At 36.9% G+C, this 21,773-nt stretch overlaps 2 protein-coding genes across 2 annotated transcripts; both read left to right on the top strand.

The window, feature by feature from the left end:
* Positions 1 to 976: 976 nt before the first annotated feature.
* Positions 977 to 11,056, top strand: LOC148835364 (mitogen-activated protein kinase 14A). The gene is made up of 12 exons (XM_088916783.1): positions 977 to 1,192; positions 3,382 to 3,511; positions 3,874 to 3,932; positions 4,667 to 4,778; positions 5,022 to 5,051; positions 6,063 to 6,110; positions 6,236 to 6,350; positions 6,990 to 7,061; positions 7,874 to 7,953; positions 8,362 to 8,440; positions 9,664 to 9,837; positions 10,753 to 11,056. Exons 1-12 carry the CDS (start codon positions 1,074 to 1,076, stop codon positions 10,812 to 10,814), a joined length of 1,080 nt encoding a protein of 359 aa, XP_088772909.1. The 5' UTR covers positions 977 to 1,073; the 3' UTR covers positions 10,815 to 11,056.
* A 1,079-nt stretch (positions 11,057 to 12,135) lies between these two features.
* Positions 12,136 to 21,702, top strand: LOC148835363 (uncharacterized). Its single transcript, XM_088915282.1, has 8 exons — positions 12,136 to 12,520; positions 14,637 to 14,687; positions 15,663 to 15,965; positions 16,347 to 16,667; positions 17,667 to 17,996; positions 18,727 to 18,851; positions 19,590 to 19,779; positions 20,432 to 21,702. Exons 1-8 carry the CDS (start codon positions 12,493 to 12,495, stop codon positions 20,521 to 20,523), a joined length of 1,440 nt encoding a protein of 479 aa, XP_088771408.1. The 5' UTR covers positions 12,136 to 12,492; the 3' UTR covers positions 20,524 to 21,702.
* Positions 21,703 to 21,773: the final 71 nt, after the last annotated feature.

Genomic DNA, 21,773 nt, shown 5'->3' with positions numbered 1-21,773 from the left:
ATGACCTAGAAAACAACAAAACAGATCCACTGTAACATTACAAATTGCTGTTTTTTTCAGTTGTACAGAGCTCTGCAGACGTATATAAGTAAACCCCCAAATTGTGGAAAATACCACATCTTGACTGTATGTCTGTATAGACACTAAGAGCACTGCATGACTGTGCAGTTGTACCAGTGCAATGTCAAGGCACCAGATAACCTCACTCTGTAGTCAGTCAGCTACAGAATCCAGAATGAATGAACAAATGTATACCAAAAGAACCACTTTTCGTTAGATTTAAATATCCTTCAGGTTTTGTCACATTTAATTATATTTAAATATTTATTTTTATCAAAAAATGCCTATTTTGTTTTCTACAGGCCTGACAGACCTCATGTTACATGGGACTGATGATGGGTTAATCTAAAATTGTTACAGAGGAATGACGATCATATTATTGTCTACTGATTACGATTGTCAAAATCAACATGATGTTTTGTCTCCATCTGCTGGCTTCCGTACATAACAGCAGACGGAATAACACACACAGGGAAATGCACTTTATTTTTACCTAGCGCTTGTAAAACAAGTTTGCTCAAGGAGTTCTTAATGTATTGCTAAAACGTATGTTTTTGTCATGTGACTCTCGGATCGTTTCCTGGCTCTGCCACGAAGTATTAATAAAATAAGAAACAGAAGAAGACAAATAAAATAAGATCAATACTTTAAAAGCAATTCTGCAATGTGCAATTTACTGCCTTAATTATGTAAAACGAATTGATAATATAACAAGTCCAGTACGAAACTATCCCGTTTGGGAATTAAAAATTCATCAAAACTGTGAAGAGTGCCAGTATGTTGCCTTCCGTTAACTGATCTTAAATTAAGGGATCCATTCACGCCCAGGATACCTGCAGCATGTTACTGGAAAAAAAAACTTTCCGATAACAAACGTGACTCCAGAGAAGAGGTGGGAGGTAGGCGTTACCTGTTTGTAGATCTACCTTTGGGTGACATTGTAATACAGACTGTGCACGACTGAAAGTGTTGTAACACTTGGTCTCAAACAAAAGTCGACGGAGAAAGGGCAGATGGCGACCCCGGTCAAGAAAGGATTTCGCAGAGAAGAAATTCAGAAAACCACCTGGGAAGTGCCAACCAGATACACTGGGCTCACACCTGTTGGTTCTGGGGCATACGGAACAGTCTGGTAATGTAACGCATGATGGGGCAGTACCATAGAAGTTATTATTACGATACTGTAACGTTTTGGTTTTAATATGGCATTAATATGTATCGCTCCAAAAACATTTTTTTTTATGTTGTATATACAATCAGATTTAACATTCCTTCTAACCCTTATTTTTTGGAGTGAACAAGAAATACATTTTTTTCCCCCTTTATAAACGTCTGTTATTGGATCCAGTTTTCGGTGAGTTGGAGTAACTCTGCAGAGATAGACGAATAGGGTATGTGTTTCTATAATGACCCACTGTGCTTAATTATGTATTTTTTTCCTCTCATTTGTCTGTAGAACGTATTGTTTCAGAATTGTTTAAAAATAATGCAATACCAAGGAAGCAACGAACTGGCATCAGGCTGCGGTCTGTGTTTTTACAAGCTGGAACAGGTTAGGACAGAAGCTTTGGTTCCGAGGCCAAATATTTTAAAGCAGTTGATAGCAGCCGAATAGTTCAAATAAGCACCACTACTCCTAGTCCTCATGTCGAATGCAAAGACTACACGGAACTATAAACGGCTCCATAAATCTTTCCTTGGAAAAACATTGTTCTTTAAATATAAGACGTCACTTTTGATGTGCAAACATTGTACTTACGGTATGTACGGTGTTAACTACCGCAAGACAAGTTAAGAGAGTAAAGTTTACCTAGTAGCGTTATCCATGAATGTTCTCTGTAATCCACAGATCGAAATTAGACATAAATCAAAGATTTAGCCATTTTGCTCCCTTCAGATAAGCTAACGAACTCAAGCTGTTAAATGATTATTGACTTTGCCTGTTTCTTTCAGGTTGCTACCCTTTTGCGTAATTTGTTCTGATTATCCGGTATTTATGCAAATATGTTTATCTAATTGCACCTTTTCCTAATGAAGAGCAAATAAATGAAAGCTGATGTCTATCATCCCCATTATTCTTATCTTATCGGTTTTTAAGGCATCAAAGTGTGTGAGAAAAGGGTTAAGGATATGAACATAAACATTTTCATTTAGTTGGTCTATAGATTAGATAGGTTCAGTAAACTGAACCACTGCAAAAACCATTCAAGCCCAAACTGTTCCAGAAAGTTTGGGCTTGAATGTTTCTTGCAGTGGTTTAGTTATCTTTTTTAGATACATTTTTGTGTAGTTTTGCCAAGTTTTATATTATTAAACAACTTTTTATAAAAGATTTTGTGTCCCTGTACAAAATGTTGTAGTTGATGGCTTCATTTAAAGTTTTGTTTTAAACTGAAGCTAAAACGTTAAGCTAAGCTTTTTTTCTTATTGACTACTCATTTATATGGAAGAGATTACATATGACTCCGGGTAACCTTAGTGTGAAACTTAGAAGCAGGAATCTAGTATACTGGAAGAGCCACAGATTCTTAGAACCCTATCTACAATATGTGAAAATATTTATCCAAGATTAAAGACAGAATTAAACCCTATAAATGAGGGCTGTCTAATCCTGGTCCTATGGCACTTGAAGAGCTCGCAGAAGTTCTTAGACTGAACTAGTTCAATGAGTCATGGCTGCTGCTTTAGTTGTTAACAACTGAGTTGGAAAGAAAATTTGTAGACCAGGAGTGCAGAAGTCCTGCATAGTAGGGTTGCCAAAAGGTTTCTGATTTTGATTTCATCTGAACTCTGAATTACCTAATTGAACTTACTATTTGCTTAATTGGTCAAGTTGAAGTCTTTCCTTGTTCTTGAGATGCGAGATATTTAAAGACACCTATAAAACGTGTTGAAGATGAGCCCTTGAGGACCTCTGCTGTAGGCATACCAACCCTCCATGACAAGGAGTAGACACCTCTCATATAAATACTGTTTTCAGAAACTTCCATTATCCTTCAGACTTTGCATAAAGCAAATATTATGCTGACTGGAGATCACCTGAGACTGGTCAGTTTAAAATAATTGAAAATACATCATGTTTGACAGACCTAAGAGGTTTGCTACTGCTATTCAAAAGAAGAGTTTCCATTACTTTCACAGAGTTTAAACGTTGCAGGCCAGAGAAAACTATTGCAAACTGTGCTCATGATTTAAATTTTCAGTGTGTGTTCTTGAATAGTCACCAATCAAGTGGCTATGAGCTCAAGCTCAGGTTACCTAAATCAGCATTTGAACACAACTCTGTGTGAAATGATTGTGGTCTGTGTTTCTGTCTTGTAGCAGGGCTATAGACCAGAAGACCAAGGAGAAAGTAGCGATAAAGAAGCTATATCGGCCCTTCCAGTCCCTCACTCATGCCAAAAGAGCATATCGGGAGCTCCGCCTCCTCAGGCATATCAAACACGAAAATGTATGCTCTAGTTTGGTAACCACTTCTTAAAACTCCCAATATAAATTAAGCCACTTCCATAATATCCATAGTGTCTTTTATATATGGTGTATACATCACTGAGCGGCTGACAAATTAAATGAGTGGGATCTGTTACACAAATTGTGTAAGCAAAATGTCATTAGAGTCCCCTTTTAAACACTACCCATTTCCAGAACCCCAGGGCACTACACACATTGAAATATGCTACAAAGAGAGATTAAATAGGCCCTTTGTTGAAGAATAGGTTAAAAAGAAATTCTCTTTTAAAATTTAAAAGACAGTATTTTTGGTTTTTTTAAATTATTTTCTCTAAATGGAAAGTCGTGTCTTTCCTTCTGCAGGTGATCTCCCTCGTCAGTGTTTTCACACCAGATCCATCACTTGAAAAATTCCAGACCTTGTAAGTTAAGTCTCTTTGCATTCCAGTGTCAGAATGTGCTACCTGTTGAGGCAGGTAGAGGTGATTACAGGCATTTGGACAATTACTAACATGTTTTAAAGCCCCCAGACCATGCATTCTACTTGCAGAGTATACTAATTCTGTGTTTGTTCTAGTTTCAGTTGCATTTTCAATAATTATAATGTTTACATTTGGAGCCTGAGATTCATAGTAGCATAATCACTTAAGACTACCTTTTATATACATTTCACATGTGTTGTATTCTTACATATCTTACAGTTCATCAGCAGCTTTGGATATACAGTATATGGCCAGAAGCAGTTTATGTGAATCAGAATGGTATTTTCTGTATTTGTATCTTTAAGTTCTGGAGTAGAAGGACTTGCAGACATCTCTCTATGTAAAGGAACGTGTAGAGGTTTATTCCATGTTGAAAAGTAAAGTAATAAAACTAATTTTGCTGTGTAGTCTGTTGTGCCATTACAGACTAGTTGGAATCATTTTTGCTACTTTGCTTTGTACAGCTGACATGGCATTCTCCAAAGCACATTTTTAAAAATTCCCCAGATTTGGAAAGAACGGTCAGGTAGATCAGTTTTATTACTAAAACAATAGCTTGGACTGTGACACTTATTACTATGGAGGAAGCAAAAATACTGACACCGTGGGAGCAAGATATTTTAAAATCTTTTCTTGGATTTCTTCTTAGTCCTCAGCACGTCTTTCTCTTCCAGCTATATGGTGATGCCCTTTGTGGCACAGGATCTGAGTCACATCATGAAGAAAGGGAGGCTGACAGATAAAATAGTCACCTACCTCGTCTACCAGTTGCTCCGTGGGCTGAAGGTGTGCATCTTATTTTCACCTTTTAACTGAATTACAGGGTTATTTTCCAAAGACATTGGTTGCTTGAGCCAGGTTAGAAAAAGTGCAAGCCTGATTTTTCTTTGTTTGGGTAGTGTATGAATAAGGTGTTTCATTGGAAAAATTAATTAATTTTGCAAAATGATTTTAAAAGCACATACAGACTATGAAGAAATAGAGATGTCTCTTTTTGTCTGTTTGATGTTTTCTCTTCATATTTTGCAGTATATTCATTCTGCTGGGATTGTGCACAGGGTAAGTGTTTTTTTTTTATCATTTTGGTTTCATACTCTGTTTATGATAGATTGATTCCATAACATTTAATAGCACTAGACACCGTGTATTAAGTAATATGAGAGTCTGTTTACTCTACTTTAAAGAGATACCTTAGTTTTACATTCTGTTTTTGGAAAGTAAAAAAAAATAGTGAATCCTTTACAAATGTTAAAACATGATCTTATTGTAATGCACAGAATGCTACCACTGGAGCTCTGATCTCGAAATCAGGTGATTATAAGCTTGTACTATGTTGCGTATACTGTAAGTAGTCTTTAGATGTATTTTTTACTTTTCAGCCATATGACATTTAGTATTTTTCTGCCCAATTACAGAATTCTGGAGTTGACTTCCTGTGCATTAAGGCAGTTTAACCTAACATTTTGCTATTGCTAGTTGGTAATGATCTGATTCATCGCATAAAAATGTATTTTTTCAGACTATAGATGTAGCACTTCACTGTAAATGTCTGCTGTACATGTAATGTGTCTATATATGGTACATGTACTGTAAATCACACTTTAAAAAGCGAAACTAATAAATTCCCTATCACTTTAAGCACAGCATGGACAAGTTTAGACACATATACTGTCGTCTAGTCAGATATGTGATTGTGATAAGTTTACCAAGAAGAGTTTTTTCATTAATGTCTCATTTAGCTGCTTCATATTTGGAACACTAAGACAAAAGAAATAAAAGATGTTTAATCTTTAAAAAACTGTGAACAATGCCTCACTGTTTTGCAGAAGAGATATGGGATGTTACAGCCCACATGCAAACTGATACAAAAGTGATCACATTTATGAGCCATCAGGATAATTAAAATCGAAGGTTAAAACTCACTGTTAACGAAAGCCTTATTGCAAGTATTGTTGTGATAGACCTCTTCAGTGTTGCATTATTCAAATGTAACTGGAAGATGGCTACATTTTGAGAAGATGTGCCTCCTCTCATGAAATTGCTTTACTTGCTCAATGTTTCTCGTTGTAGGATCTCAAACCCAGTAACCTGGCTGTGAATGAGAACTGTGAGTTGAAGGTAATGATTTTCACTTTGACCGTTTATGATGGATTTTTCAGGTTTCAAGTAGAGAGAGTGAGAAAAAAAATGCATACATACAGTCTGACCTCAAGAGGGTTCTTCTCTGATCCTCCTTGGTACAGATTTTAGATTTTGGCCTGGCGCGCCATACAGAGAGTGAGATGACAGGGTATGTGGTGACTCGCTGGTACCGAGCTCCAGAGGTTGTTCTTAGTTGGATGCACTACAGCCAAACTGGTGAGTATTACCTTAATTTTCCAATGCACTGTTTACAGATTTTGCTTAGAGTGGATAATTATTTTTTCAGTAAGGGTTTAGGGGTTGCAGGGTATGCGAATAAATCCTTAGCAAGATGGAGCAGCTTGACTATTTATGACCTATTTATTCCAACACTAATTCATTTTTATTCTAAAATTCATTAGTGTGACATAAAAAAAACCTTTGCTTCTGTTTTGAATCTTAAATAGAGTCATGAAATACCACCATAAATGTGGACAGTGTTACTTCCACTTCTACAACAAAGCCTGCAGCCAGAAATGTAGTGGACACAGGTAGCTTTACCCTGTGTGGGAAGAAGAGCTGATTGCAATGCAGACAGTAAAGCAAGATAACTTTTTTGTTAGTAAAGTGGGAAATTCCACTCCTTTCATGACTGATCTTTTCTATTGTGGGGGTGCAGGGGAGCTTCAGATCATAAAAGCAGTCAATAGGAGAACAATTCCTTTCGGGTTATCTGTGCCATCTGAGGTTGAATAGTCTATTTTACCCTGAATGAATCCTTAACACAAAAAATAAGAGCTGAAAACAAAAAAAAATCCTTGCACTAAACCTTGATCGGAGCTCCTTTTCAGTGTTCACCTTGGGTCTCCTCTACAGTGGATATCTGGTCGGCTGGGTGCATTCTAGCTGAAATGATTACTGGAGAGGTCCTTTTCCCTGGAAATGATTGTATCCTTTATTTAAAGTAATTACATTTTAAGACCTCTATGCTGTCTGCATTCTCTGGACTCTTGTCTGTCTTTCCCCAACACAAGATGGCTAACTGGGAGATCCTGCAGATAGCTGAAAGCACTTCTCTATATTCCCTTTTCTCTCTGTCGCATTTATTGAAAAGTGACTTTACCAGGTTTAGAGGAATAAAGGCCTGGTCGAGGATATTAGGCAGAGTGAACAGAGGAAGTCCTACACACACAAGTGCAGAATACAAAAGCTTAAGAAGCCTGAGGATTCAGCACATAGCAAGGTAACAGATTTAAATATTTAATACAAAGTTATATGTTAAAGAAAGGGACATGACTGACATTAGGTACAGGCAATCAATCTTTATTTCTTATACGAACCTTCATAACAGATTGCCCCCAAGCACTTAAGAGAAATATGTACAGTACTTTAGATGTTTTATGTACAGGTATAGTATAATAGAACATAATTCACAGAGGATGAAAAATCAAAAACCACCAAAGGGACAAAATAACTCTCTGGGAGTCCAAGGCCCAGTGATTGCCTCCATGTAAAGCAGGTTCTGTATTGCGGTTTAGGTCTAAAATTGAATCAATTTGTACAAATAATAAAGCTAACAATATGATTGGAGTGGAGGCAGAACTACTTCAGATCTTTGGTATATCATTTACCTTAGAGGTTAAACATATCTTACTCATGGTAGCCCTAAGACCTTTTGTAATTACCTAGCCCTTGCGTAAAATAAGAAAAGAACTTTGTGTTTCACCACCAGTGATGTTCCTCCTTAATTCTCAGATCAGACATTGACCAGCTAAAAAGAATTTTGAACCTGACAGGATCACCTCACCCATCCCTTGTGGAGAAGATGCAGAGTAAAGATGTACTTGTCTTTGTGTTAACTCATAATTCATTTTAATTCATTCGAATTAAAGGAGAACTCAGAACTTGCTTCACCTGATAATTCCTTTCCTTTTAGCATTGCCGTATTTTTTTTAACAAAGTCCCCATATAATAATTTTTTTCCTAATATATTACTACCCAAAAATGGTTCTGCTGCAGATACGCTATATGATAAGCATAGTGTTTGTGTGAAAACTATGTGTTTTAATTGTAGCTCATAAAGACGTTTAGAAGAAAGTTCTTATTAAGTATTTTGATTAAGTTTTAAATTATTTTTTATTTTTATTGTTTTTAGAAGCCAGCAACACTTGTAATGTTCATAGAGTGCAGTTTCTCACCCCCAAAACAGCAACACAGAACAAGATTTCCATCATTTTGGTTTCCACAGGCTAGACGCTATGTCCAGTCTCTGCCGCACCAAGAGAAGAGGAACTTCAGAGCCGTATTTCCACACATGGACAGGAAAGGTAGTTTATTTCACTGATGGGAAGCACAAAACAAGGGATCGATGGGATTGACAGACCATGATCTGTGCCATTTTGTATTTAAGTCTGTTCTTTCCCCCATCTTTGTGTTTCAAAAAGGACTGGATATTGTAACACTGGACCTGGTCCTGGAGAGACCCAATCCAGCAGGAATGTGTGTCGCACTTAAATACATTTTTTAAACATTTCAACCAATTTTTGTTTTGGCCACTGTAGGTGATTTTTTTAAATGAAGTAGCTTAGCAATCATTAGAAATGAAATTACCCACAGCGGATTGCTCCTAAGAAACCTCAGTTCAACATATCTGACTTAACTGAGCCTTTCAAGTTACTACATTGCTCAGAACTAGCTTGTGTGTTTAGAAATTGATCTGAGGGTGAGCTGGATGACACGCTGGGCTGTGACTCTCAGGTCCAGGCTTTCCCACATTCTGCATTGGTTAAAACATGTTCGTACTGTACTTTGATTCCATGAAAAAGCAAAGAGAGGCAGATCTGCAACAAGGAGATCAAACTGAGTTCTCAGATTCCAACTTAAAGGGGAACTGCAGTGCTGTTTTTATATTTCAGGATAGAAAAAATCAGCATTGATGAGGGCATTTCAAACCACAATAAAAGTAAAATATAATGTGTAAAAGCTTTAATTTACATCACAAAATAAACATTTCCAGGTATTAGCAGTGACATTTTGTACAATTCAGACCAAGGCAACACGACTTATGGTGACCTTATATGTTACCCTATTGCATTGTAAACAAGCAGGCTTGTGAACACATCACTTTTAATCCAATAGAACGATTGCTCTCGACTCCGAGACGGTTTTGCCGACAAATACTACGTGTTAACTCTGCTTGCAGATCACTTTGGAACAATTTTGCTGCGAAATGTGCCTTTATATCGGTCATTGCAGTGAGAACAATCGCCCCTGGTGAGAACAGGGATTTGCGACAACTTGGCGAATTGCAGTACTTTCACAAAGTTCACAATTTTTGTGTTTAATTCGAAATTCGTTACATTTTTCCAGAACGCCAGCAAATTTATTCCTGCCAGCGAATTTGTTACCGAGATTTAAATACCGGTCTGAGAAATTGGGACGGCAGTTCCCCTTACAGTTTTGTCCAAATAATCAAGTAGGATAAGTAAAATCGAGTGGCCCTTCAGAGAAGGTGTCTTAAAGGCCTTTTCTTTCATCACTCTTTTCTCAGTGGTGGACCTTTTGGAGAAGATGCTGCTCCTGGACCCTGAAAGGAGGGTGACTGCCAAGGAAGCTCTATCTCACCCCTATCTGGCAGAATTCTGGGATCCCGAGAGCGAGCCTGAAGCCCCACCCTATGACGACTCCTTCGAGAGCCTGGAGCTGGATGTGGGGGAGTGGAAGAGTGAGCATCAGCACTTTGAGACCTGGTTCTCTGGCACAAGAGGCACAGGGCTTAACAGCTTAACAGATCTCGGCATTTGAAAGCAAGACACAAAGCTAAAAAGGAAATCACATAATACTGTGCTTATCATCTAATTATGCAACTGTGGTGATACAGCAAAATATTACTTTTCATATCATCCCTTCATTTTCGTTTTGAGGCTGAACTTTCAAATCTATGTTAGGCCTTTGTGTATCTCCCAAAAGCATGGCTACTAAATTATATCGCCTCCTTTAAGACATTTTATTCAACTTTTTTAGTGCAGGGCCTCTGCTTTCCTGGTATTTTCTTACTCTCAGCAAGGGCTATATTTCATATTTGTTTTCTCTGCATAACACCTCTTACACTCTACACTGGAAATGACACATTTTCTGATGGCCTAAGCTGGGGAAAATTGAACTTGGTGATGTCACTTAAACAGTGTTAAAAAGCTCTGTATGTAATGTCCAAATGTAGGGGGCATTTTATCAGCTCTAGTTTATTATTGGCTTTGGCTTTGCTTCAGCACTACATGTTACCTTGCATTATTTTTGTACAGTATATAATATACCACGTGTTGGAGCCACTTGGGCTCTCCAGTGAGTTTCCTCGGACGTACTTGACTGAGTGTACAGCATAGAATAGCATGCACACATGATCTTAAATATTGAAGCTGGAAATACCACTTCTATTCCAATTTTTTAAGTTTTTGATGTAACATTTTCAATGCATTAATTATCATTGAAATGATCTCACTTCACCATTTTTTCTCTTATTCAATTTTTCTAGTTTAAGAATAAAAATTTAACCCAGTGCAATGCGTAACAATGAAATAAGATTATATGAATTCTATGCAGCAAAGTCACCTGTGAAATAATCTTTGTGTTTCTTTTCCAGGTCTCATCCACATGGAAATCATGACCTTCGACCCTGACAATCCAAGTGAAACAGCAACATAGCTAATAGCGAAATTTGAAGGCAGTGAGAAATTCATTGGAAAAATTGTTCCAGTGAATTACAAAGGATCAAAACTTTAGATATCCTCCGAGTGACATAAGCGTGTTATTTTTAACTGAATATGTTGTGGATGACTATTTTTATATAAACATATCAGTAGCAGTGTATTAATATCATTAACAGGTTCTGCAGAATTTCATGTAACTATCATAACATAAATTAATATTAAAGAATCCCTGTAGGCTGATTGGCTCTTTACTGTTCATTTTTGTATTTGTATTATATTCCACTTAATAACAAAACCAGTGGTAACAATCATATATTACTCAGCTACACATACTGTAGAGCAGGGGTTCCCAACCCCAGTCGATGAGTGCCTACATACCTCCTTATTTTAATTCCAGTTAAATTCTAGTTACATACAGTAATTGAACCCTTAATCTGATTATTGGAATAGTTTGAACTCTTTTTTCAGCTATTGTGTTTCATAAATAAATTAATATCTCCAGTTTTGGGGAAAAAAACTTACAAAGGTTCCTATGGAGTAACTTATTTGTTTAAGTATTGAATTATAGAAAGAGATCAGCTGGAAAAAACAGTGGGTGTGTACCAGGGATGGGACTTCCTGGCCAAGAGTATGATGTTTACTGGTCTCAGTCAGACAGAGAAGACATAGAAGCTACACTTTTGCATTAGTTCATCTCACCTTTCATCAAAAAGCATAGTTTTCAGTGCAGTTCAGTTATTAATCCTGTCAGAAAGATAAGACATTCAAAAAGTAATAAAGCTCACTGTTTATCTTATCCATATATTACATATCTGAATGAAGATTTGATGTTATCAGATGGTAAATTACTGAAGAATATAGAATTTTATCATTATACAATAATCAGACCACTGTCTCATTTTAAAGAAGAGACATTAACATCATTCAGCACTACATTCATATGCACTGGCACCCAGTATTATTAATAATAATTGCTTTACAGTTATCTAGTGCTTTTCTGGACTCATCACTCGAAGCGCTTTACAGGTAATGCAGACTTCCCTCCACCACCACCAATGTGCAGCCCCAACTGGATGATGCGACAGCAGCCATAGTGCGCAAGAACGCTCACCACACATCCCATTAGCATCAGTATTAGTGACAGAAAACATTTGAACATAAAAAGACAGAAAATAAACAGAAAGGAACACTTCAAATCATTTTCTAAATACACCAAATAATGTATTTTTATCAACACAGAGAACAGATACGATCAGAAAGAATGGTTTCTCTTGAACATACAGTTAAGAAAGTTTACAAATGAGAGAAGGACATTCAGGGAATCTAGTTGTGATTATAAATGATAGCATTTGACAACTACAATGCATGATGAATGACTGGCAACAAACAAATCATTTAATTGATCCAGTTGTACATTTATTCCCTTTCAATATATGTTGGTTTTGGAAGAGAGAAATAAACCTTCCTGTTTCCTAAAATTGCCTCAGATGAAGGGTTAAGAAAGAAAATTGCAAAATGTTGATTGTTGCAACTATGGAACCAGGAACATTTCATCATATTTGTACCAGTTTATCTCTTGTCATGAGTTTACAAAGTCTACATTTTCCCTCAGAAGAGACAGAGTACATGTCTGCGAGTGGTGAAGTTAATCTCCAGAACCATTTTCAGAAGAAATGTTCTCTCATATAAATCTGAGAAATGGTAAGCTTACAAAGTTTTTAACAAAGCTCTGTGTAATCCAAATATTTCTACAAAATACTTTTGTTAAACTAAGATTTCTGTCTGCTATTTTATAATATTAAACAGAGGAATTTTAATATCAAGACTAATCATGCATTTTCTTAGGTGAAATATCACTAATATTTATATGGTTACACTTTATTTAAATAGAGTTGTGCATTACACCCTAAAGGCTGCATAAAACATTTATAAAAGAGGAAGTTTGGAAAAACTATATAATAATGAGATAATGAAGAGGATTTTTGAGATTCTTTTATAAACTACAGATTAAAAATCTTTAAAAATCTTTTTTTAATGGAGCTTGATCTTGATATAGGCTGCACATGACACTATCACAACATTTATAACTCCTGAGGAAATCTGGAACAAGCTACAGAAAAAAATGGATCAGATTCTTGGATCATTTAGATACTAGCAAGCAAACTTCCTGGATGGGAAAAATGACCTACTCTTGTTTGCAGATATTCTAAACGTTCACTCCAAAAGATGTGGCAGGTACATACAGTAAGTGTTGATAACATTTCCCAAAGTTCATGTTGCAGTAAGTCATAGAGTTAGATTTGGGGTCAGGCTCATGGTTAGGATAAGCATTAGGTTTTTGATCGTTAGAAAAAAAAATCAATGTAACTTTTTCATCTTTTAGAGGAATGTCATTAAGGTCAAGTAAAATTATCTTATGTAGCACCTAAGAAGGTATTCTTAAAAAAATACAAAATTACAAAACTATTCACTAGCATCAAAAATGTGATTACAGGAATCTGCTATTCAATCTATTATGTTCTTTTGATGGTTTTTTATCTTCAAAAGTCAAAGTATAAGTAAGTAACGGAACACCCTGGACTACTGAAGCCTGATTGAACATACAATATTCTGCAGGGAATACATAATATATTATGGTGTTTCCTTGTATGAAGGCATAGACAGAATGGGAACCCTGTATGTTAAATTGATGTCTGTTTGTCTGTTTGATTATTGCAACTTGCTGGAACAACTTGGAGATTATTTATTTAGTGGAGCATTCTGTCAAATCTGTAAGCTTTCAGAGTTTGAAGCAAGAGTGTTGCAAGTCAAAGGCTATACCAGTATATCTTTTGTGGAGAAAAAAAAATATTTACACACCATATATACACTATATATGAATTTTGAAAGCAAAAGATTTACTGTTTATTTTTCTGTGTACACTAAACTTTGTGCACATCAAACTAACTCATGTTTTCTATTTCAAAATATAGATTTTTGTTTTTACAAGACGAGCAGCACAGTGGTGCAGTGGTTAACATTGCTCCCTTGCAGCACTGGGGCGCTGGGTTCAATTCTGGACTTGGGGTACTACGTGTGTGGAGTTTATATTTCTGCCCATGTTCTCATGGGCGCTCTGGTTTCTTCCCACAGTCCAAAATCATACTTGCGGGTTAAGTGGCTTCTGGGAACATTAGCCCTGGTGTGATTGTGTGTCCATATGTGCCCTGCAATGGACTGCCAGGGTGTATCTTGCCTTGTGCCCATTGCTTGCTGGAATAGGCTCTACCAGACACTCACACCAGGGCCAGTCGTACTAGAAGCCAGTTAACCTACTAATAGGTTTTTGGACTTTGGGAGCACCCAGAGGAAACCCCCGTGTACACATACAAACTCCACACAGACAGCACCCAAGAACTGAGCTGGAATTGAACCCAGGACCCCAGCACTACAAAGCAGTAATGCTAACCACTGCCTCATTGTGCCACGCTATTTCTAAACACGTTTTACAACACATTTTGAATAACTGTATATCTGAGGAAAATGTATACATGATAATATAAAAAAATGTACATTTAATACAAACAAACATAAAGTGTGAGAAATTAACTAGTTTAATTAGTATTATCTAGTAGAATATACATCCATTTCTTTTTCAGAGCAAAATGGGATGACAACGGAGGTTAGGGCAATAAAAGCCGAGTCAATGTAATATCTGATTTCACAATCTATTGTTGGTAAAGTCAGATTCACCGAGCTTATAAAGCCTCTAGTTCCCCAAATGTGAAGAAAGTAATGCAAATAAAAATAAACCAGACTTCTCTCTGTCTCCAACCAGTGTTTATAGTGCTTCTGGCTGTGGAAGAAGCTACGGTGCTGTTCACCAGTGGTGAGTGTGTTCAGTTTGTCCCTCTGCATAGGTGGATACAAATAGGAGTATCCTATGAAATACATAGTAAAATGCCAACAATCATACAAGAATATATGTCTGACCTAAACAAGATGAAAAAAAATGATATAGCTGGACAGTGTTTGATAAATTACAAGAATTTTCCCTTTATGAAATTTCAGTTCCAGTTCAAGATCTCCATATGAAATCTTTGTCATGAAATGAACAAATATTGTGCCAGTGTGCTCCTTAATTCTGAATATGTCAATGAAGTTCAGGATTTTCTTCCTTGCTTTTCAGTTGCTCAATGTGCATGATAAATAATGCAATTCTACGACAGTGTGTCAAGAAGAATGTACAATCTTTGTTCCTTGGTGTTGTGTCATTTGCACCGTTGGTTCGTTCTTTAATTTCACCTGTACTTTTTGAGAACCTCTACATTCAGTAGAAAATGGGGCCTAAACAGAAATTCAGACCTTTTAGGAGCCTTAAAAGGTTTCGCCATTTAAGCTTGGTTACTTGCAGTCAGTTAGCATCATGAAAATATCACAAAAAAACTATTTAAACATATATGAAAATGTAATATTTACTATTTAACTGACATAAAATATGGGTTCTGCTAAACTACCTCACTTCTGCTTGCTTAAATGTGTTTTTCTGTAAATTTCAGCAGTTGTGCAAGAGTCTCTATTATTATGAACGCTAAGCAAAAAAATGCCTTTGCATTTATACTGCACGTGATGGTGCTCAACGTTGCTAAAAATGAAGAAATATTAACATAATAACGCCTGAGATTTGGTTTCTGTATTTTCGCTACCCATATACCAAAAGAATAAAATCCAATGGTCTCTTTAACAAAAAGGCATTTTGTATGCAATCAAAAATAAACGAAAATTAATTTTAATCAAAGATAATTAAATTTAGCTATAACAGGTCTCTGCAGTCAGCCTCTCTTCTCTCTGTTGTTGTTCACAGCACTTCTAGAAGCTCCGTCGCTTTCATTTCGATACGCAAGTGATGAGAAAGACATCAAACTGCTCTCAGATGTGACTTTGAAGTGCCTCATCCCAAATGGAGCCCCCTACCCGGTCACGACGTTCTTGGGTAGGGGCATCGAGCCTTCTGAAGCGGTCTCTTCTCGTCCAAATTCGTATTCGTCCTCTGTTTCATTCACTGTGAAGGCAATCGCGGAAAATGAGGGTCTCTACACCTGCTGGTATAACAAAAGTACACGTCCCGAGGCATCGAACTTCAGCGCGCCCATCAACCTAACAATTTGTAAGTTTTTCTGGTGTGAACGATAGTTTATCTTTCAAAAGATACAGAAGTGGAATTGTGGCACTGGATCACTGGGTACTGTGGTTTCCTCGCACTTTCAAATGACACGCAGAACATGGTAGAGTAAATGCCAAATCTGTTAATTAGCATAACAATTCCCTGATATACAGTATTAATTAGAAACAAGTAAAAACACTTAGCTCTTTAAACATGTTTTGCAAAGTCATTTTAGAATGTTTTGCAGTAACATGTTTCTCTTAATTTTTTTGAGGGACTGACTTCATTCTTACAGTACAGTATGTAGAGAACCTGAGCCCAGAGAATTGGTTTTCCAATGGTCCATAATCACTTATGTTGTGTCGTTTTTTGTTTTCCTTTCAGCTTCACTTTCTCCACCTGCTACCTCCTTGGTCCCCATCTTCATTCCCACAGGAGGGAATTTCACCATTTTTTGTGAAGCGCCCAATGAGCTCTCTAATATAACCCTCAGTCTCTTTAGACATGAAAAGGATCCTACAACGGGCAACGAGTCCCTCAGCTTGATTGGTTCACTGACTCTTCCTGAAACCCACAAGGCAATTGAGTACAAGAAGAACGATGTTACTTCGAATCTCAACGGACGCTTTTCCTGCAGCATGGAAGTGTACTTTATTAATCGCCTATTGAGATCAAAGAACTCTTATCCTGTAGACGTGTTTGTGGGTCAGTATTGCATAGTAACCGTTCAGCTTGTTCACTGTCTTTTCTTCTCTACCGTGTCCAATTGCATTGATGTTATTGCACAATGAATGCATAGGAAAAACCTGTTGTTCTTCCTGATGTATAACAACAATCTAAATCCTGGTATAGTTAGTAATCTAATGAAATTTGCAGATGATGCAAAAATGAGGGAGAAACAGCAACAAACAACAAAAAGAGTTTGACAAACGTATGGATTGAGCAGACAATTGGCTTGAATTAATGAAATTTAGCATTGATAAGCACAAAGTGATCCACACAGGTTGTTGGTGGTACATAAACTATCCATATCAAAGGGGTCATTCTGAGCAGCAGAAAATTATGAACAAGAGGGATCAGGGTGCTCTATATAGTTTCCTCTCTGTCCTCACCCAGACAAGGAAGGGAAGCAATCAAAAGTAAATAGCTAGTGTTTATAGCCAGAAGTATTTAAATCAAAGAAAGCTAAGCTCAAGTTTTACAAAGCTGTAGTATCATTTAGAATATTCTGTTCAATTTTGGTCATCTTACCACAAAAACAATATTATAGACTTAAAGTTCAAAGTACAGAAAGAACAATCCTTGTCTCAAGGGATTGTCATATGTGGACAGGTTAAGAGAGGTAAATCTTTAATTTCTTTGGTCTAAAAAGAGGTCAAGATGAGCTAGAACCACTGAACTGTTTGACTTTCTGCAGTAAAATAAGCACACAGGATTGCAATTAGACATTAAAAGGGGAATTTACAGTATCTAGGACATCCCATAGAAAACTGCAGAGTCATGGATGTCTGAAACACATTTCCCAGCTGAGTGATTGAAGCCCCAAATTTTATTCTGTATTCGCATAGAAACTAAAGTACCGGACAAACAAAACGTGCCTGATGGCTTCCATTCCTCAGCTGCCCTTGCAATGGGCTGAATGGCTTGTTATTGTAGAATGAAATCCTAATAACTACATTTGTGCACTTCTCCTGTCTTCACTAGAAGAGGCACCTGTGCGTCTTGTTTCACTGTTTCCTGGCACCACCTGTGGCGGAAGACTGGAGGTGTATGCGAGAGGCAATTGGAATTCTGTTTGCCGTGGAAAAAGGGATAATGAATATAAGCTTGCCGATATTGTCTGCAGGGAGATGGGTTGTGGAAATTCGGGAAACGTGCTCTTTATAGAGAGCTCAGATATCGAGTGGAATAAGGGCCCTCCTTTCTTGGGAGATGTGACCTGCAGTGGCAGTGAGAGACGACTGAGGGACTGCAATGTTGGACGCATCTATGCTTCCTGCTATGAGTTTGAAAAACTGGCAATCGTTTGCAAAGGTAACCCCATAAAATAAAATAGTCTGATCTATGCAACATTCTTTCTGAGTAACACATTAGTCGGATTTCAGAGATTTTAAGTTGTAAATGAATAGTATTTATCAATAGAACAATATTTATCAACACCTAAAAATCTTCTTTTGGACTCTGTAATGACAGGAGCTGCATTTTTAAATTGCAGCTACTTCAAAGTGTAGGGCACAACTGGCAGAGGTGAGACAGGATAGGCTGCAGGTGGCCTTAGTATGCTTTTATGGATTCTTTCATGGATAAGCAGTTACCCAATCTGCTTGCCTTTATCAGTGACAGCAGCATTATTCATTTAAATGATGCTATTGTATCTCCACTGTGGGATTTATTAAATTTGGTCTGTGAAAATGTTTTTTTTTTCATTCCGGCCATGCTGGAACAAGGATTGTAGTTGTGGGCAGAGTTACAGTACTTAACAGCTGGTGATTCTAAATCAAAGGGCATAAAGGCAAAAAAAAATTTTTTTCTATGACAATTCTTTCAATTACAAATTGTAATAAAAAGAAGAAAAAAGATACAAGCAGTTATAACTCTAGTGAGGGATTGTTTTCAGAGGACCGTAAAGTTAAAAGAAAGCTCATGGGTAACCGTGAAGCTTAGGATCATATCACAAACTTTAATAAGAAAATTATCTCATAAACAAACTAGGATGCATTTTTTTTTCTTTGAACACAAAGTCCTGCTTCCCCCTTTTTCCCAGATTTCCTACCTCCTCCAGTAATCTCCCTCAGTGGATATGGAGCCATCAAAGAGGTATTTCTTTATGAAGGAAGTGCACCTGAAATATCCTGTACGTTGACAGCACCTTGGCTAAAAAACAGGCTGGTAAAATACATTTTTAATTCATTTTATGGAAAAAAACACATTTTTTTCTATTGTTGCATTATATGTATTACTGTATATTGCTTAGTACAATGTGAGCCCCTTTCCATACAAGAATGGTGGGATGTTGCATAAAGAGACATGCCAGTTTAACTAATATGAGTTGGCACTGAATTAACTCAGAAAAGGCTACATATAAACACCCCTGAAGGAAGATATACTGCTTTTAATATAACTATCTATCACTGGTCAGGCAGGAGGAAAATAATTCAAAGAAATAAAAATACTTTAGCACAGATGTTCATTAAGAATTTAGCGGGGAAACAGTAGATTGCTACTTGAATTAATATATAGGTTGACCAGGATCGTGAACAAATTGTGACCGTCTTTCAAAGTTATCAGCAGTCCAAGTTATCAGATGACAGAAACAGAGCAACTTGGAAAGAGCACAGGAAGTAATGATAGCAAATAGCAAAGGCATGAGACAGAATACTGGGAAGGTAAGTTAGTTACCAGATATTAATACTTGGATCTATACTCTAAAAGTCAAACTAAAATCACAAAGTAGCTTTTATCAAAGGTTCAGCAACTACAAGTGGGAACTATAAACTTGCTCAGCTCCATAAAGTTCTGTTTTCCCCTTACCCCTGAGTATAAGAAGAGCCATACTAAGCAATTCAACCACTCTGTAACCCCTACATACACAGAATGTTTTGCTCATTCTAACCCATTATCTTTCAGATTCTGATCATTGCCAGAGAGTTGGACACTTTAAGCAAGGTTGGTACAAAGCAGGTAACTTCTGGGGAGCCTGCCTACTTCAAGCTGAAACCCTTGACTGCACCCAGAGAGTATACTTGTGAAGCTGAGTTTTATGCCTTCTCTAAAAATATATATTCTTCTGGAGAGACTCTGAAAATCACCACTGGAAGTAAGTACATTTAATTACAAATAGCAGAATTCCATAAGTTCCACTTCTTAAAATGTAACTGTTGTCCCAATTTCTCTTATTAAGCTTATTACTGTAAGTATCAGCAAACAAATAAATTAATTGATGTCATAGAAAAATTTTACAAATTTTGAATTAAACATGAAATCATGTACTGTAAGTCGCCATGTCATTGCAAACCCCTGGTTCCCCACGGGGCGAGAGTGAGAGTTCGCGCGACTTGTGATTTTTGTGCGACTTTGCACAAATTTAATGTATTTTGCGATGAAAATTGGGGGTTATTGCAGTTATTGCATTCATTCTTCTTTCAGCGTAGCTTGAAATGCACTTTTGATTCTTGCTAGGGCCAAAATAAAAATAGCCTTGCAGGTGGTCCCCTTTAAGGAGTAGAATCCTGCATATTGTACAAGGCCAGTTAAATCATGAATTGCTCAAAATCTGTTAAGATGACCGAGACCACTGGAAGATACTGGTGAAGACACTTTGGTCTCCTGTTCCAACAGTGTTTTCATTCAGCTGGAACAGGAGATCACTGTTTCCTCATCTGGGAGGGCAAGTGTGACTGCAGGTGGTTTAGGTTGCTTGTCAAATCTCCCATTTCTCAGCCTAATCTAATTTGTTTTCTACATCACAGAAAGCTACGCTGGAGTGATTGCTGGTGCTGTGATTGTGACTCTGATTGGAGTTGGTCTTTTTTTCTTTCTGTGCTGGTGTCGAGCTAATTAGGAACACACCATGCAGTTCATGCTACAGCCGCAGTCCACAAAGCTTTGCTGGTCTTTAAAGTATTTAACAAAGACTGAAGCTGGAAAGACTGGATGCTCCGATTTCACACTCTCCATTTGATGGTTTTCATCACAACCAGCTTCTCCACAGTGCAAGTAAATTAATGTATTAACTGTTACTGTTATTGCTTTGCTTTCAGGCAATGCTTTCAAAGTGATCTTTTTTACAAATGTGGACAAATTTAAAACTCAATTTTAAGCTACCAACTCCATATGCTTTCAACTACCTTTTGATTTATGAGGTTTTATGGAATGTACAGTAAATAAATTATCATCTGTTGTTGCTAGGCTTAGATTGCTATTACATAAAATAATATGATATTCAAATAATTTCAGCTGACAAAGAATTAACTGCCGTTCCATTAAGTGTTCTTCAGTTTGTTCTGGTTTCAAGTCACTTGGATAGAAACAGCAAAAGGTGAGTTGTCAGGTTGAACAGCTGGTAACTTTTTTCTGCTTAAGCCATACCAGTCGAAATAAGTCACCCACCCATTAGCAAAGACAGCAAAGAAATCACTGTATCTGGAGAACGTTTGTATTTTCAACTATTCAACAGCATTTTTGGCACCAAACCTTTCCTACGTTCTGATCATGTAAATCACACACACTCCCTGAAAGTTTAAAACTTACACTCAAAGGCATTTGAACATTTTACAATGCCCTTCGTTCTAATTCAAATGATTTAATGACTGTTGGATAGAGACACACCATCAAACTTTAAAAGCTTATAAATATAGAAACCAAACATTCAGGGGCTTGTCTTTTATATAATTGATAGGACTTACAGTATAGTTTACTAATCACTAATAGGCGAATGGTCCAGGCTTGGGTTCTGGATCCAATATTTATGTAGCCAAATGTGAAATACCCATACATGTGGAAACATTTAAGCAATGTTGTGTGCAATGTTCTATTATGTTTGCAACTGTTTGTGTGATTTTTGTATTCTTTATTTTACCTGTTACTACTCTTTTCCATTGTCTTCCTGTTATCGTTGTCTTTATGCAAATATCACACAAATGTCTGTTGGAAGGCTGGTTCTAGATCAGTTATTGGGTTCAATTGGCAAACACAGCCCGAGAGCATTGTGTAATAAAAACTACATATAGTAGTATATGTAGTTTATACTACAGTTTTAACAATAATACTATACATGAAGTATCATTATATGGAATTATGTTGTTTTGTTGG

This window comes from Atractosteus spatula, chromosome 5 (genome assembly GCF_055471065.1).
Source record: "Atractosteus spatula isolate fAtrSpa1 chromosome 5, fAtrSpa1.hap1, whole genome shotgun sequence".
Lineage (NCBI taxonomy): Eukaryota > Metazoa > Chordata > Actinopteri > Semionotiformes > Lepisosteidae > Atractosteus > Atractosteus spatula.
This window is presented reverse-complemented; position numbering and strand designations above follow the sequence as displayed.

Bases quoted from the DNA above. Each gene is read 5' to 3' on its own strand.
- LOC148835364 (XM_088916783.1), top strand. From the start codon at position 1,074: ATGGCGACCCCGGTCAAGAAAGGATTTCGCAGAGAAGAAATTCAGAAA. The intron at 3,933-4,666 runs GTAAGTTAAGTC...TTTCTCTTCCAG, and splicing joins CTTGAAAAATTCCAGACCTT to CTATATGGTGATGCCCTTTG. The intron at 7,062-7,873 runs GTATCCTTTATT...TTCTCAGATCAG, and splicing joins CCTTTTCCCTGGAAATGATT to ACATTGACCAGCTAAAAAGA.
- LOC148835363 (XM_088915282.1), top strand. From the start codon at position 12,493: ATGTTCTCTCATATAAATCTGAGAAATG. The intron at 15,966-16,346 runs GTAAGTTTTTCT...TTTTCCTTTCAG, and splicing joins GCCCATCAACCTAACAATTT to CTTCACTTTCTCCACCTGCT. The intron at 16,668-17,666 runs GTCAGTATTGCA...TGTCTTCACTAG, and splicing joins TCCTGTAGACGTGTTTGTGG to AAGAGGCACCTGTGCGTCTT.